Below are 16,335 nucleotides of genomic sequence, written 5' to 3'. Positions count from 1 at the left end.
TTGACTCTTAATTTTAGGTCAGCAAATTTATTCATGAACGTTAATAATTTTTTAAAATAAGACATTTACTTAAAAGACAAATTCATTACCTTGACTACAGATTGGTTTTTTATATCCAGGGTAACAACCTTCAGGGCATACGCCGTTTTGTTTGTTACAAGATAGGTCATGCTTACAATGTCCACATGTGAAATCACAATCTTCGCCGTAAGTGTTGTTATAACATTCTATAGCATAATTTGTTCAATTGTAAAATATCATCACAACATACCTATATTATTATACTTATCTATTTTACACTGTTTACACATTGATATATCCCTATATGTTACTTAATTTAATTATAAAATATTTCAATTATTATTATTATAATTATTCAAATTATACTTTAGAGAGGATGCATAAAAATGTCTCGAATACCACAATGCAGAACTAATAAATACTGTAAATTCAAAAATACTATTAGAGAAAACATTACTACATTACTTAAAGTACTTGAATCATTCGACTTGAAGTTGTACATCGTTTACAAAAATCACATTTGTTTGTGTTTCTTGAAGAAAAATAATTCAGATATATATAAAATACCTTGTATGCATAGAGGCGGAATCCATCCAGGTTCACATGAATTCGGACATGCTCCATCGGAAACATTGCAATAGTCGTTGTTCTTACATTTACCACATGTTTTTTTGCATTCTGGACCCCATTGTGTGTTGCAACACTCTACAAAACAATCATTGTTCTGATTTACAATCTGATGTTTAACTAGAAAACGAATCACATAGTTTAGTGTTTAGAACGCTAGATTCTAGTCTATCGGTTATATAGTCAGCAAGGAATTTAATGATATATTGAGTTTTATTGTCTAAAATAGTAAGTTGGTCAAATTGATATATCCAAAGGAATAATTCATTTGTCTTAAGTATAACATGCTCAATAAAATCACATCTTTAATCTCATCTTTAAGATCAATACTAAATTTTGATGTATATTTGGATTAATATCATTTTCATAATTTTAATGGAAAATCAAAGAATTTACATGTATACAGTTTATAAATGACATGATTATTTTTCAACATTTTGTTGTTTAGCGTATCTTATAATAATGCATGTATTAAATCAAATTGATATAATTAATAATAAATAAGACAACTTAAAAGATCCGGCCCGGTTAATTTATGATAACAGTCTATATTTTACGTCTGTAGGCTTTTTACCCTGAAATAGCTAGAAAACGCATGATACTTTAGAGCATGGGAATATTATTTACTGCTCGGTGAACCATGGAATCTAGTGTTCTTCAAATGGAAAAGACTTACTAACAAATAAACATGTATCAAATATAAACCAGAGCATTTCACCTCTAGTGTCGGCTTAGGCACCCTCTAAATCTTGATTACTATGTGTTAGTTATCAAATGAACAATAAGATACGAGAAATATAAATAAACTGATAGTCACCAATATCACAGGTTCCGTTATGTCCACTCCATCTACCTTTACATCCATATGGACACCATTCCTTCAATCTTTTGCAAACCCAGTTGTCTGACTTTTACACATGCACACCCTTTTCGCAATCCCAACCACACTTTCCAAGAGGACATTCTGTTTCGTTAAACAACTTTAATATTATAATTTTGTATGGAACATTTTGAAGTTGGTTATTATACAAAATATCATACAAATAAGAGAACAATATAACAATAAAAAATTGAACTATGTATTAATGTTTGTGTGCACATCTCGATTACGAAAGGTACAAATAGTAACGACTGTGTAAAAATCGCTTATCTGCTAAACGATTAGGTAGTGTTCTTATCCTCTCAATAGTCCAGAGCAGTGCTCGACATTCTAGAGCAGTATGTTTATCTAATTGACAGTCTAGATCAGGATGATTTTGCTCGACATACTAGAGCAGTATGTTTATCTGCTTGACAGTCTAGAGCAGTGTGTTTATTTGCTAAACATTCAATGAGTCAATCTACTTGCATGCTATTAGTCTTTCTTTGAGAGTACAAGTCTTATGTGGGTTAGAATTTTCTAGATGTATTTCAAACTTTGTGTTACGAATTGAAATATAATAGGATTATCAGATGTTACACGTTTATAAAAAGAAGGTATAAGCTCCACCCTTTGGGAACATAAAGGCGCTAGTATTAAACAGGTACGGTTTATTTAATCATCTTGGTTTTCCTTTAATGTTCCTTCATTTGTAGAAAAGGCATCTACATTATGACGAAAAACGACACATGATTAAACACAGATAAAGTTATCTAAACATAGTATCCACATCTAAGACAGCAGTTACAAACACACACACACATATGAAAATCAGAACTACTATGTATTGAAAGAGTATTCGATTGAATTTTTTTGGTGAAAAACATTATTACTGGGGGTTTATCAAAAATTGATGAAATGGTAGATAAAATGCAGAATAGTTCGCCCGACAAAAGCACACATTAATATCGGGTAACACCACCTTCAGCAGTCGGCATAACGTTTTTTTTTCTTCTACGGTATACTCGAACCCTGCCATCAGTTCGAAAACATTAGCTCGTCAAAGAAAAGAACGCCATTCCATTGTTGTCTAAGCCAGCGTTGGTGTGTACGATTAATAACACGATTTACGCGGCGACGTCGCCTCAAAACACAACTAACGTATGGTCGACGTCCATGTAATAACCCTCACGCATGCGGTTGCGCAAAGTTTGGGCAGATATACGATTGATATGTGTATCAGGGGGTGTAAGCAGCAGTAGATGGGACAATTAAGAAGAAATTGCGCAGGTGAGTGTTCCGAATAAAGCTGTCATAACTCTCATCGTGACGCGCTGACACCTATTACGTGGTCAATCAGTACGTCCTGTTGCTTATGTGTCGTATAGCACCAGTAGAACATCCAATATTCATAGCGACGGCATTCATCGTCATTCCAGCATTTGGCGTGCCAATCGCAAGTTCGCGTACATTTTGTGGAATCTAGACATATCAACAATAAAGAAAACTGGAAAATAAAATTTCAACGTCTTTTTCTTTTTTGACATGGAAGTAAAGAAAATTACAATGAAGTAAATTACAATGAAAGATTTCATAAAATATTCACGAATGTACCAGATTTTGCATGCACGCGAAAATCGCAGTCCACTTGTTTTTCCTGCAAAACGAGTTAAAATCGAGATTAAAATCTGATTTATCTGACACATAATCGTTCGGCCGAATATATGTAGCGCATTTGACAGTTTAAGTGTTTTAAATAACACTTTTCCTCTACTAAAACACATGGGAAGTTTCTATTTTTGTTCAGTACATGTAAGGGTTTTAAGAGTATCATGAGCCAGGAACTTGATGCGTGGAACCGCACAGGGTACAAGTTAAGTAACATACCCGAGCATTTAATAGTTTAAAGATACTCTTAGTCTTTAAACCATATGTTCTATCGTAACATTGCATGAATTACGTCAATGAATATTATGGATCACACTCGGCTTAATATTCATTAGAAAACAATGAACACTTAAGAAAAAGAAGGTCGTTAATTACCTCCAAATACTTCTAATTCACATATAACAAGAATTCTTGCATTTCTTCTTTGTACTTGTATCTCCAAGCCAAAGACTGGATTCGTGAAGTTTACAGATTTCGGATTATAGTCTCCTATGTGATTACCCGCCGGGATGTCAGTGAATACAGGCTCATGTGACAAAGTGTAGTTCCCGTGCACATATATCTCGTACGACATAGACTGAGCTGCAACATTCAATCGAAACTATTATTTGTAAAAAATGGAATTATGTGCACATATTAATGATTTAACATTAAGTTGACATTAAGATAGGCTTATTCTATTTGCAGTACCATTCATTATACAGTAGTCCCCTTGTTAAGTTTACAACAAATGTCTTACCAGACGAAAAGACTAAACCTAGAATATCAAAATTAGTGTATAAGGTATATGTAGTTAATTGAGAAACTTTCGTTAATTTGATATATTATTTCAGGACAGTCCTGCGATTGTCGATTTTTTTATCATAATCAGATGTTAGATACATTAAATACTTATTAACGTGCCATTTTAATTAAAACGATATCAATACACATGTTACATTATAAAAAAACAAAGTTACTAATGACTTCAAATGATTAAAGGTATTACGTGATCAATTACGAGTTTCTACAGAAGTGGAGTTTGTAATAATATATATATATATATATATATTATATATATATATATATATATATATATATAATTAAATATTTAAAGGAAAATTAAAAACAATATGCTAACATATTGTGTAATACATTTATTGCAAAAGCTTAATATGTTTCTTTAATATTTATATTATATTATTTGTTGCAACATATATCAATCATTTCCTAGTGCACAAAAAATATAAACATCCGCATGTAACATCTTGATACAAACCTAATTGGCCGTAACGACCAAAGAAATGTATCCCTTGTATAAGATACTCAGTGTCCAAGTTAACACTCCATTGATGTGTTGTCTTTGATTTTGTTTGTTTAGTTGCCATGCATGTTCTTTCAGATTCAACATCTTGGTTTTCACCCTGACGCATTTGTCTTCCATCTACTGCATACGATGAATTCCAAAATCCTTCCCAGTGTAATGTTTCTTTTGGCAATGTTTGTTTGTTAAACGATAAATGTCGACCTGAATTTTAAAGGCATATGCTTTATCATATGATCCATCCATCCATCCATCCATCCATCTATTATGTATGTCTATCAGTCAGACCTTAATGACTAAAACAATTAACGTTCTGCATTTGGTAGAGTTGGTCGAGACACGATGACATGACAGTCAAAAGACAGACCTCGACTTTAGGTGATATGAATTCAGAATAAAAAACAATTTCATAAACGTGTCGTCTAATTTAACTACTATTAGAAAAATGTGATTATTGCTCCGCGCCCGCGGGCGCGGAGCTATTTGTGTTTACTATTTTTTTTGTCCATGGGCCCGGATTTGAGCAATAAATCCTTTCGATTAACAGCTAAAAGTGAATCCGCATTCAAGAACTCCTTTCGATTTCTATATTGGTTTCCCCGTCGGTGATTCGCAGCATGTCATATTAATGATTGAGAACCGGAAAGCAGTTCTGCTGTTACATAAATTCGAAAGCTATAAATAGCTATAAATGTTTTGATTTTTGACACTTAGGTTATAAATTTGTTATTTCCCTTTTTAAGTAGTACATGAAATTATAATTTGTTACATTTTGAAATACATTTACACACAGCATATCAAGTATACTATTAGTGATTGAATTTGTCAATATAAAGAAGATTTCAGGCAAAAGGTTTTAACAATTTTGCTTTTGATAATTATTTTTAATTTATATTTATGAAATTAAATGTTTAATAATAACATGTTGATATCATGGTTGTTTTGAAATAATTAAACTTTAATATATAAGGTTACATTTCATTAGCGTCATTGGTACAGCATACCATTTTGAGATAGTGGTATGACTGGTGACATGTTCGGGGGTCCGTACTCGACAGCAACAGCTGCATTTTGTAGCCTTACGAGCGGATGGACCCTCATTAAGGAGATTCCGCTTTGTCATCACAAAGTCTGTGCAAAGTGAAAGAAAGTAGGCCAAAATTCATATAACAACAAAGCTAACTTTGTTATATGAATGAGCCATTTGCAAGTACACTTCCAATTCTATGTTTAAAAGAATATTTTAAACAAAAATAAAAAATGATAACAATAAGAAATTTACCTTGAATCGGCTACATTTCTGATGACCAAAAACATTCTGTTGCAAAGTTTTATGCACATTTCATGAATGGCAAAATCCAGTTTAAAGTCTATTTTAGTGCAAACAAATGCTATTTTTTTGCAGAAAATACAAAAAAACTTTAAATAACATAAATCTTAGGAAAGTAGTTTATCTGACCTTGAAAAAACATTGCCTCCATGACATCTGTAAAAGTAGTACCATGAAAATAAACATCATTTACCTATTTCTTGTGTACATGACAAACAGACACACTTCACTGTTACACATAAAAAGGTTAGATTTTAAAGTTTGATTGTGTTTTCATTTTAATTGTAGTTCATAAGGCTATAAATGATGATTGTTTTCTTGAACTACTTTTTTACAAAAAAAATAATGGAGGCCATGTGCTAAGAAGGACATGAGATACTGATTTATTTGGAGTTAAGTTTTGTAGATTTTTGTATTTGCTGCAAAAAAAAGAGCTTTTGTTGGCACTAAAACATACTTTTAAAAGGATTTTGCCATTCATGAAACGTGCATAAAACTTTGCAACAGAATGTTTTTGGTCTTCAGAAATGTAGCACATTCAAGGTAAATATTCTTATTGTTATCATTTTTATTTTTGTTTATAATTGTCCTTAAAATATAAACCTGAAAGTGTATTTTCAAATGGTTCATCATTTTACAATAAGAGCTTTGTTGTTATATGAATTTTGGCCTACTTTCACTTTGGACAGACTTTAGTTAAAACAAACATGGCTGACAACGCGGAATCACCTTAAGCATAGGCTATAGATAGATATCATGACAACAACAGAAACTTTGATCTGCAGTTTGAACATGAAGTGTAATGTTTTTTATGAATGGTTTTAAAGCAATTCAACAAAAAAATATATATTGATCTCCCTAAAAAGTAATTAACAATAGTTTTTTTTATATATTACCAATGTCAAATAGCTTTTATATCTTTGTCTCGCACGAATATGATATTTGTGAATTTCCTCATACCTACCTAAAATTCAGGTAACAGTCTTCTATTATATTGATAAATAATGTATCACCATGTAACGCGTGTATAACAAACAAAAAAAATTCTGAATTTGGTCTTTTGGAAATTCATCCCATTTTTTCATTCTAGAGTGTGTTCTACTTTCAGTATTGAAAGAAACCATTTTTTTTAATTTGATATGAAAAATATGCATGTAATATTACTATATTATAATATTAGTCCCTTTTGTTACTATTTGTATATTTGTTACTATTATAACAGACTTTGATATTTCTATCATCTATCTTCTGTTACTGAAACAGAACACAGTACAGTCATGTCACATAACATTTACAAGTCGTGTAAGTCTTGTTTGTATTCAATGGAATTACTTTCCTTACCAGGTAGGCATCAGTGAAAGCATTTTTATATTAAATATTTTCCCCCTCTTTTTAATTATGGACAGTGCATAAGATAAGTATAATTATGCAAAAAATTGTTTACAAAACATTCGGAAAAAATCTACAATAGTACTTAATCTGAATATAACATGACCTGTGCGTAGGAATAATTTGGTAAGGTATCTGTAATGAGAACATTCTTTTGCGCGGAGCTTCTCAATTGCTGCATTGCAGCAACATTTGTACTTGTTAGCATTTTATTTACCCGTCCGTTTTAGCGACTATTTAAACAGAAATGCATGGCTGGTCTATCTTTTAAACGTGATGTCATTTGTACAAACCAATAGAAAAGAATAGTAATTTTTACAATAATTTAAAAATGTTTTTATTTTTTGTTTAATAAAATCCATTTTTCTTGCGTTGTAGTATAATTATGCACGGTTTAATGTTCAAATGAATTGCAATTAATCACTCAGTGCTAACAATCACCTACGCAGTGATCTCCCCTTATCAGTACAGAGGTCTTTGCCACCACACACATTTTTATCAATATTTTGATATTTTATATTTTTTAGCTTTTGAATTTATTTTGTATTATTTTGTATACTTTTGATAATTCATTGATAAACTATAACGAACGTTAAAAATAAAACAGAAATAGAAAAATGACGTTAGATTTTTTATGTAACGGTCGATATTTACATTTGAATTTCGACGTTACGTTATGTGACTTTTATCATCATGTGACGTCAGTGAAGGCAGTGATTACAATTCTGCGAAGGGAGGTAATCACTGTGAGGAGTTTGGCGAAGTCAGTGATTACAAATGTACAATCTGCAAAGGGAGGTGATCACTGTGAGGAGTGTGCAGTGATAATAGCCTTCGTGGTTATATTCCTGCGCATTGGAACTCGAACTGTGCATAATTTGTAATAATGCACTTAAAATTTATATTTATTCCCTAACAATGCGCTCAAAATTTATGTCTATTTTCCTAATTTAAAGAGCATACAAATGCCGTCAATCACCACGGTTTCCCACGGTGGCAATTAAAGCTATGTCTTATTGTAAACAAATATGGTCTTTCATAGGTGAAGATTATGATGTGATATTATTCCTGAAAAAAAAATGTGACAATGATTGGTCCTTATCTTTTAACAGAACTAGTATTCTTCAATAAGCATAGACTGTTTCTTCAAAAGGATAACAAACTAGGCGTGAACTCAATTCATATTTTCGTATTGTTTGGCGGATTTGCAGAAAATCGATTTTTAGAAGGAAAAAAATAAAGAAAGAAAAACAACGGCGAAAATACTCTTCACGTCCATTAGCTGCCATTATTTTGAAGAAACGTTACCGAAATGTTAGATAAATAATTAAGTAGTATATTAATATGGCTTAAGGTGGTGAATATGATGTGATTATATGTACTGGGAAAAAATATTGACTGAGATTATATAATAAGATATGTACTGAAAAAATAATATTGACCGAGACAATTGCTTCTGGACTGTATTTCAGACAATATTCCCACTTGTTTAAGTAATATACCTTTCATTCACATTCAGAAATCGTTCGGTATTGTGAACATTATATTTTATAATTTATCTTTGAAATTATCAAAATATGATTTCACTGAGCACTGAAAAGCATGTAAATTATTAGGAATATAACGAATTAAGCGTTTCCGTGCGTTCTTTTTAAAAACGATAGGACCCAATTATAGAAACAGTAAACCTTCAGAAGAAATGTCGAATTAAGTCGAATTCATACGTAGATTTGATAAGCCATGTAAAAGAAACTTATAAATTATGAATTATAAAACTAAACAGATATGGACTTTTTAGCTTGTGAATATGATGTGATATGTACTGAAAAATAAATAATGACCAAGGCAATATTATTTTTATTCAGTCCAGATCACACCATATTTACCAGCTAATAGGATCATATTTGTATATTTGTATCAAAAGTTCAATACCTAATAGTAATAGATTCTAGTTAATAAATTGCTTACCTCCAAATATTTTAACCTCACATAGATTTAGCGTGTCTACATTTTTAGCGAGTTTAATTTCCACCACATTACCAATCATCTCTTTTTCACAGTAGATTGTCATTTTCTACTTCCGTTACTGTCAGTTCCATGTTGATAACATAAGTCTTTTACATCCGTGCCGTTTCCTATCTCAATGGTAAAACCTCTATACTTCTCTGGAAAAAGGGAATTTATTTGATCATAATGATAGAAGACTTCACGATTGCGACAAACGCAAATGAACGGATTTCAGAAAAATAAATCAATTCAGGGAAATAGAGCCCAATGAATTTTGACGGAGGTATGAAATAATACAAATGTCACGGATAGAAACAGTACAGTATCAGTTTTAGCTGCTTGACGCGATATAATGTTAATTGTCCAAATGAAGAGCTATGCACATGTTTATCAAACCGAACCGAAATGCGGAATCAGGCATTTCTATATAGAAGTGCGTAGTGCTATAAAATTCCGGAAACAAAGTGATCCCTCGGAAGCACCAATCACATTAAAATTACATGAGAATAGCAGACTCGGTTTGATTGAGTCTGTGCATGAGGGATAATGAAAACGTGCCTCCTAGCACCGACTGAGCGGTACTCAATTCTCAACACTCTATAGTACTGGCACCAATGATCCCGAAGGACCAGAAAAATATAACTACACTGAAGTGAAGTACGGGGTAACTTTTTAAAGCTGCCACACATCACTTGTCACCTCCTGTTGTGAAGTATAAAAATCCCGAAACGAAGTAATCCTTGGAAGCACCAATCACAACAAAAGTACAAGAGAATTGCAAACTCGGTTTCGTTGAGTCTGTACATGAGGGATAATATAAAAACTGAAAAATAAATCAAGCCACTATCATAACTTGACAACAAATGAAAGTGTTAATAGATATATATTTACTGTCTGTATATTGTTTAAATGATTACGGAATTACATAATACAGATTACTGTTTGAGCACTTAAAACTCTTATTTTCAATAATGCTCTAATTCAATATTTGTCTTAATACAAGAAAAATTCTCAAAAGCAATTACAGGACTGGAGCAGTAACTCTAGACGCTTGCAGAGATCATGATCAATAAATAGACAAATATCATTTATTTTTCCGATTATTACATATTTCATTTATAATCATACATAAGCTATGGGGAATTACACCTAATTAAGTACATAACACTGTTATGTGATATTTCAATGTTTCTATCATTATTTTGCCGTTTATGATGAGTAAGATACAATCTGGAACAGACGTTATGTAGATCTTCTGTAGATCTCCAGCCTGTGGTGCTCCTAGATTGCTGATTGACCTACATCATCACCATGGTGCTCGCTGTTATTGATATTTCGGCCCTTATCCATGTATATCTGCTGGCGAGTGGGCCCTCCGTCTTGCGGTGTGCAGGTCGATTGCTTTCAGCTCTTCTCCACCGTGGGTAAGCAACTTTGGTCACGTGACCACAAAAGCCCACGTACATGGCCAAAATACCTCGACTGAGGTAAGTTTTTTAGTGATTATTTTTATGTCCAGCCAATTCAAATTATGCTACATAGCCTACCGACCGCGGCAATTCCGATGCTTTCTAAAAATGTATTTGATGTCGTCCAACGTTTTGTACTTTTTGAGATCATTCAAACAATATTTGCAAATTGTCGATGACAACGTACACACTTTTGTGTAAAAGTGTTGATGAAAGCTTAATAAACGATACGCATGTCATTTTTAAGTAAAATTTCAGGTATTGAAATATATAAGAGAATGTTTTAATGAAAAAGGAACTGGTTTCCTGCTGTCATGTTTTGTATTTATTTAAAAATTGACCAACTTACAGAAATGTCAACGTACACATACTGTCTAGAAAATGTCAACGTACACACTCACAATTCAGTTTGATAGTGGTCTGAACATAAGGCTGAAACTTCGGAGTAGGTGGCTTTTTCTAACAAAAAGTTAGCTTTCAATATAGATTGCCCTTTCAAACTGTTTCAAAAAGTACAGATTTATACAAAGGAAAAAAGTTGCAAGTACATTCATATCATCACAAATAAGCTTAAACAACCTTTAACTTTTTTATAATGTTATTTATTTGTTCTTTTGTGGATTTCGTTGAGAAGAAAAACAAATTCCAGTTACTCAGATTGCTTAATGATTTACTGAAACAGCAATTTTAAACTGTATTTATTTAGATCATTTTACAGTCATTTAATAACGAAAACAGCCAGGATAAGCGTCTCTTGCTCAACCAACCTAGTGCCTTCTGTAGCAACAAAAGTTGCCAATCAGTGATTTTTTTTCTTCAATTTTCAAAACAACCTGTTGCTTTCTGAAGGAGAAAAAATAGCGCGATAAATCAGAAAAGGGGGAAAACCTGAAATCAAATTCCAACAACTGAAAATGAAATTTACCCGTACATTTTATGAAGTAAAAAAAATCAATTCATTTAACATGCATGGTACATAACAGAGGCGATATATTGGGACAGATTTCTGTCCTCTAGATGATATAAGTAAGTTGCTGTTAAGTCACGGTTCTGGTTATGAAGATCACTAGGCATTTAAGGGGAAAATATTAGCACTTTTAGGGGAAAATATACTTATTTTGGGCCAGGGGAAACAGCCTTTATTCGGCTGTAAAATACAGTGAAAAAAATCACTACGGCAATGGGTGTTAATGACGCCGAGTGACTAGTTTAATGGTATTATCAGTATTTCAGCAGTTATGTCATTTTAACCATATGATTACATCACAAACGTTCTATTTACATTATATTTTCAATAATATATCTCCTTGCAATAGTTATATAATTGCCACATGTTATATACATTGTTATTTAATACATGGGCAAGCTTAATAGACGTGATATATATTTTTGCATTCACAGTTTTCTTTGCCCTTTTTGTTTCACTGAAAATTTTGCCAACCATGTCTACTTATTTACATGTCTATGATATGTATTCAACAAAAATGCCATACATTTTAATAATTTGCATTGCAATCAAAATTTTAAATTCAAGCAAACCATTTTATTTGAGCGAAATGTCGATAAAATTTCTGCATTGTAGCAATCATTTCAAATATATTGTGGTATTTCTATGATTATTACTGGGTCATATGACTGTGGTACTTGATATAACTTTTTTAATGTTTAAACAATAAAATTGATTCATATCTATAGCTCATACAGTGCGCACATAAATAAGATAGGTAAATTTATTACTTGTAACCATTTTCCAGTAACTGGTTTCTTGAGCAGTAAAAGCCTATACTAGAAACTTGGTACTAGTAACTAACCATTTGACAAAGGGTAATTGGTTGCCTTAACCAACCTATAAAATTGTGAATTGTTTATAAGATATTTTTTACATAACAAGTGCAAGTAGATATATTCTTGAAAATATAATGTAAATAGGACATAAATGATGTAATCATAGCTAAGGATCAAGTGACGCAACTGCTGAAAAACCGGTAATATAAAATTGTAACTCGGCGTCATCGTCAACCTTGGACCCTTTCACTGCTACGGTAGCACTAGTTGGTTGAGCAAGAGACCCTTATCCTGGCTGTTTACGTTATTAAGATGACTGTTATTACAATCTATATTGTAATACGATCTATATTAATCCAGTTTAAAATATAAAAACGGCTGTTTCAGCTAATCATTAAGCAGTTTGAGTAACTGGAAATATGTCTTCTTAAAGGGATACTCAGGCAAATTAATGACAAAAATATCAAAACTATCTTTTGTACTCGAATCACGCTGATATGACATTTGTAAAAGTTCCAGCATGGATTTCTGTAAATATTCTATATATTTTGGGTTTGAAGTTTAAATATACCTGTATATGTTTAACGAAATTTAGACGCCGGCAGAATCACTGAGTAGTTTTAAAACAAGTCATGCGACTTGAACAAACCATGGAAGTTACAATTACAGATATTGTGGATATAGTATTATTGAAACAAACATAAATCATTCATTTGACAGGTTCTTAATAGTTTCCAGAGTTCACTGTGACTAGACTTGTGAAATGTTATCGCTCTAACCTGACCCGCGTGGGTCAGGTTAGGAAACCACCTTTTTTTTATTTATAAGGAGAAAAGTTTTGTTCCTGTGACTGCCTAGTGTATTCATTTTGAGAACATTTACAGATAAATGAATGAAAAATTCAAAACGAAGAAATGAAAATTTTGCATGTGTCTCCCTTTAAAACAAAAGTACAAATAACTTTTTATAACATAACAAGTTAAAGGTTGTTTAAGCTTATTTCCGATGAAATGAATGCACTCTAAACTATTTCCTTTGTAAAAATAATAGTAATTATATACAGTTTGAAAGGTCATCTAAATTGAAAGCCAACTTTTTGTTGGAAAAAGCCACCTACATGTACTTCAAAGTAGCAGCCTCATGTTCAGACCACTATCAAACTAAATTGGGAGTGTGTACGTTGACACTTTCTAGACAGTATATGTACGTTGACATTTCTGTAAGTTGGTCAATTTTTAAATAGACACAAAAAATGACAGCAGGAAACCAGTTCTTTTTTTCATTAAAACATTCTCTTATATATTTTAAGACTTGAAATTTTACTTAGCACTGACATGCGTATCGTTTATTAAGCTTTCATCAACACTTTTACACAAAAGTGTGTACGTTGTCATCGACAATTTGCAAATATTGTTTGAATGATCTCAAAAAGTACAAAACGTTGGACGACATCAAATACATTTTTAGAAAGCATCGGAATTGCCGCGGTCGGTAGGCTATGTAGCATAATTTGAATAGGCTCGATAGAAAAATAATCACTAAAAAACTTACCTCAGTCGAGGTATTTTGGCCATGTACGTTGGCTTTTGTGGTCACGTGACCAAAGTTGCTTACCCACGGTGGAGAAGAGCTGAAAGCAATCGACCTGCACACCGCAAGACGGAGGGTCCTTCTTCAGACCACAGTACAATATTTGGTCTTAGGTTGGTTTGGACAATACTTGGGAAAACAAGCTTCTTGCTAAGATCCACCTCTATGTTCCAACCTGTTGTGACATCTAGAATTGATGGTTGGTGTGGCAACAGTGTCTTGGCAGTTTCAGCCTGTTTTACAAAGTTTGGGGTTACTCCGTCGTTCCTTTTTCCTTTCACATTCAAGCCAGTCAGCCACCTTCTTTAGGACATTGTCATGACGCCATCGATACCTTCTCTGTTTCAGTACATTTGAACAGGAAGAAAGAACATGCTCTAGAGTGTTAGGACGTTCGCATAGGGTACATGATGGATTCGTTGTAAGTCCCCACCGGTGGAGATTAGCTGGAAAGGGTAAGAGGTCATGGACTGACCTGATAAGAAAGGATAACCGCAGTGGTTCAAACTTCCATATGCCTACCAAAATCAGCTTCCTGTCTATGGTGTTCTATGTAGTCCATGGTCCTTGTGCTCCAATTTCTACTGCTCTAGTGTTTGAAAATTACAATATACCTGTATCTCAAATTTTACAAAACAAAAAAGAATAAAATAAAAAATAAAGATACCGACACAGGTGACCTACTGATCGACCCTGTCTTCGAATGTCATCAGCCTCCAAAGACATTCTTCTTTTAATAGATCATTGACAACTATATTCTCGATACAAACGTTTTTTGATTGTTTTTTTTTTTTTGGGGGGGGGGGTTTGTTGTTTTTTTGGGGGGGGGGGGTATTTTTTTTTTCCAAACAAAATTTTGAAAAGAGTTTAATGAAATATCTTTAAATTATTTAAACTTTTCCCCCGCAGGAAACCATTTAACTTGTACTTTCTTTAGACACTCGCTCAAAATCATGTCCAGGAAAGAAAAGTAAGCAAACAGACGTCCAGTGTTGATTTACAGCAGGTTTCAACTAAGATAAAGAAAACTATAGAAATCATGTGCAGGAAAGGAAAGAAAGGAAACAAACGTCTAGTGTTGATTTACAACAGGTTTCAACTAAGATAAAGAAAACTATCTTGTAATTTGGTTTATACTATTTTATTTTAGTTCGAATGTGTTGGAAGCTATCAGCTTGTTGAAACTCTCTCGAATACGTTCCTGGAACAAATCAGTACTAAGCAAAGAGAGTAAAGTTCTTTTCTTAAGGAAACAAAGGCTTAAACAAGGGAATAAACACACCTGTTACTGAATCTGGTATAATGAGAACAAGGCCAATTATATAAAGCTCGTAATGTAGCTCGACCCTCCACCATAATTGTTCTGATGATGTTGTGATAGCCCTACTACATGTACCTGTAACACCATCTATAGCAAAACGTGCCGGATTGCGACTATCTCCATGATTCTGCGACGTTTGATTTGCTGTTAATGCATGGTTTACTAAATATAAAACATTATTTAATTTTACCCATGAAATATGGTGCTATAATTGTATAAATACTTAGATTGTGCTAAATGAAATATATGAATATGAATATGTCACTTATGTGCCAATTTTCGTTCAGATTTGAATTGTTGTGCATTTATATATTCACTTTAAACTACAAGAACTATCTGCACCAAAAATAAAGAATGTTCTGATAAAATAGAGAAAATAAATACCGTATTGCATGAAGTTTTAAATTAAATAAATAATCTTGACCATTTTTTAATAATCTCAAAAATATTGAATGGATATATTCGACCTTAATTTGAAATTTAGTGAAGACCACATTATATCCAGAATATAATTAATACACTGAAGTTATTACTTTCATTTGTATACGATTATTTTTGTCAAATTCACATACGGTATTGGCAAGCTGGTCCCATCCATCCATACAAACAACCGTGCAGGCATTCTCCTTTTTCGTTACACTCGTCATTATTCTTGCAATTGCATCTGTATTTACAATCTGGTCCAAACCCGTTTACATCCTTATGTACTGTTGATGGACATGCTGAAAAATTAAATGTAAATAAAATCTTTATAATAAAAAATTACAAGCCTCAAAAAGCTCCATTTACGAAGACTGATCAACACATTTTTTCCCTATGTTAGATGTCATTTTCTTTAAATAAATAAAAAAATAGACATTCAGAGCGTTTTCATTAGTAAACATTTCTAAACTTTAGCAATTTCTAAACTTTTGCTAAAGTTCATTACTCTGCATAAAATTATATATCAACTAAACTAGGGGAATG

The 16,335-nt window shown here is 32.5% G+C and overlaps 1 protein-coding gene across 2 annotated transcripts in view; it reads right to left on the bottom strand.

The window, feature by feature from the left end:
• The window catches only part of LOC132725098 (receptor-type tyrosine-protein phosphatase epsilon-like), a 103,158-nt gene extending 87,668 nt beyond the window's left edge, over positions 1 to 15,490 (bottom strand). For both annotated transcript variants that reach the window (XM_060710107.1, XM_060710108.1), the window contains exons 1-4: positions 15,331 to 15,490; positions 9,166 to 9,362; positions 4,434 to 4,682; positions 3,551 to 3,757 (exon numbers count right to left, since the gene is read on the bottom strand). In XM_060710107.1, coding sequence (XP_060566090.1) covers positions 3,551 to 3,757; positions 4,434 to 4,682; positions 9,166 to 9,268 — 559 coding nt within the window. In that variant the 5' untranslated portion in view covers positions 9,269 to 9,362; positions 15,331 to 15,490. The remainder of the gene's footprint in view (positions 1 to 3,550; positions 3,758 to 4,433; positions 4,683 to 9,165; positions 9,363 to 15,330) is intronic.
• Between the last annotated feature and the right edge of the window lie 845 nt (positions 15,491 to 16,335).

This window comes from Ruditapes philippinarum, unplaced genomic scaffold (assembly GCF_026571515.1).
Source record: "Ruditapes philippinarum isolate M1 unplaced genomic scaffold, ASM2657151v2 ctg705_1_1_1_1, whole genome shotgun sequence".
Classification (NCBI taxonomy): Eukaryota; Metazoa; Mollusca; class Bivalvia; order Venerida; family Veneridae; genus Ruditapes; species Ruditapes philippinarum.
Note: the sequence above shows the minus strand (reverse complement) of the source record. Positions and strands in the feature narration are given on the sequence as shown.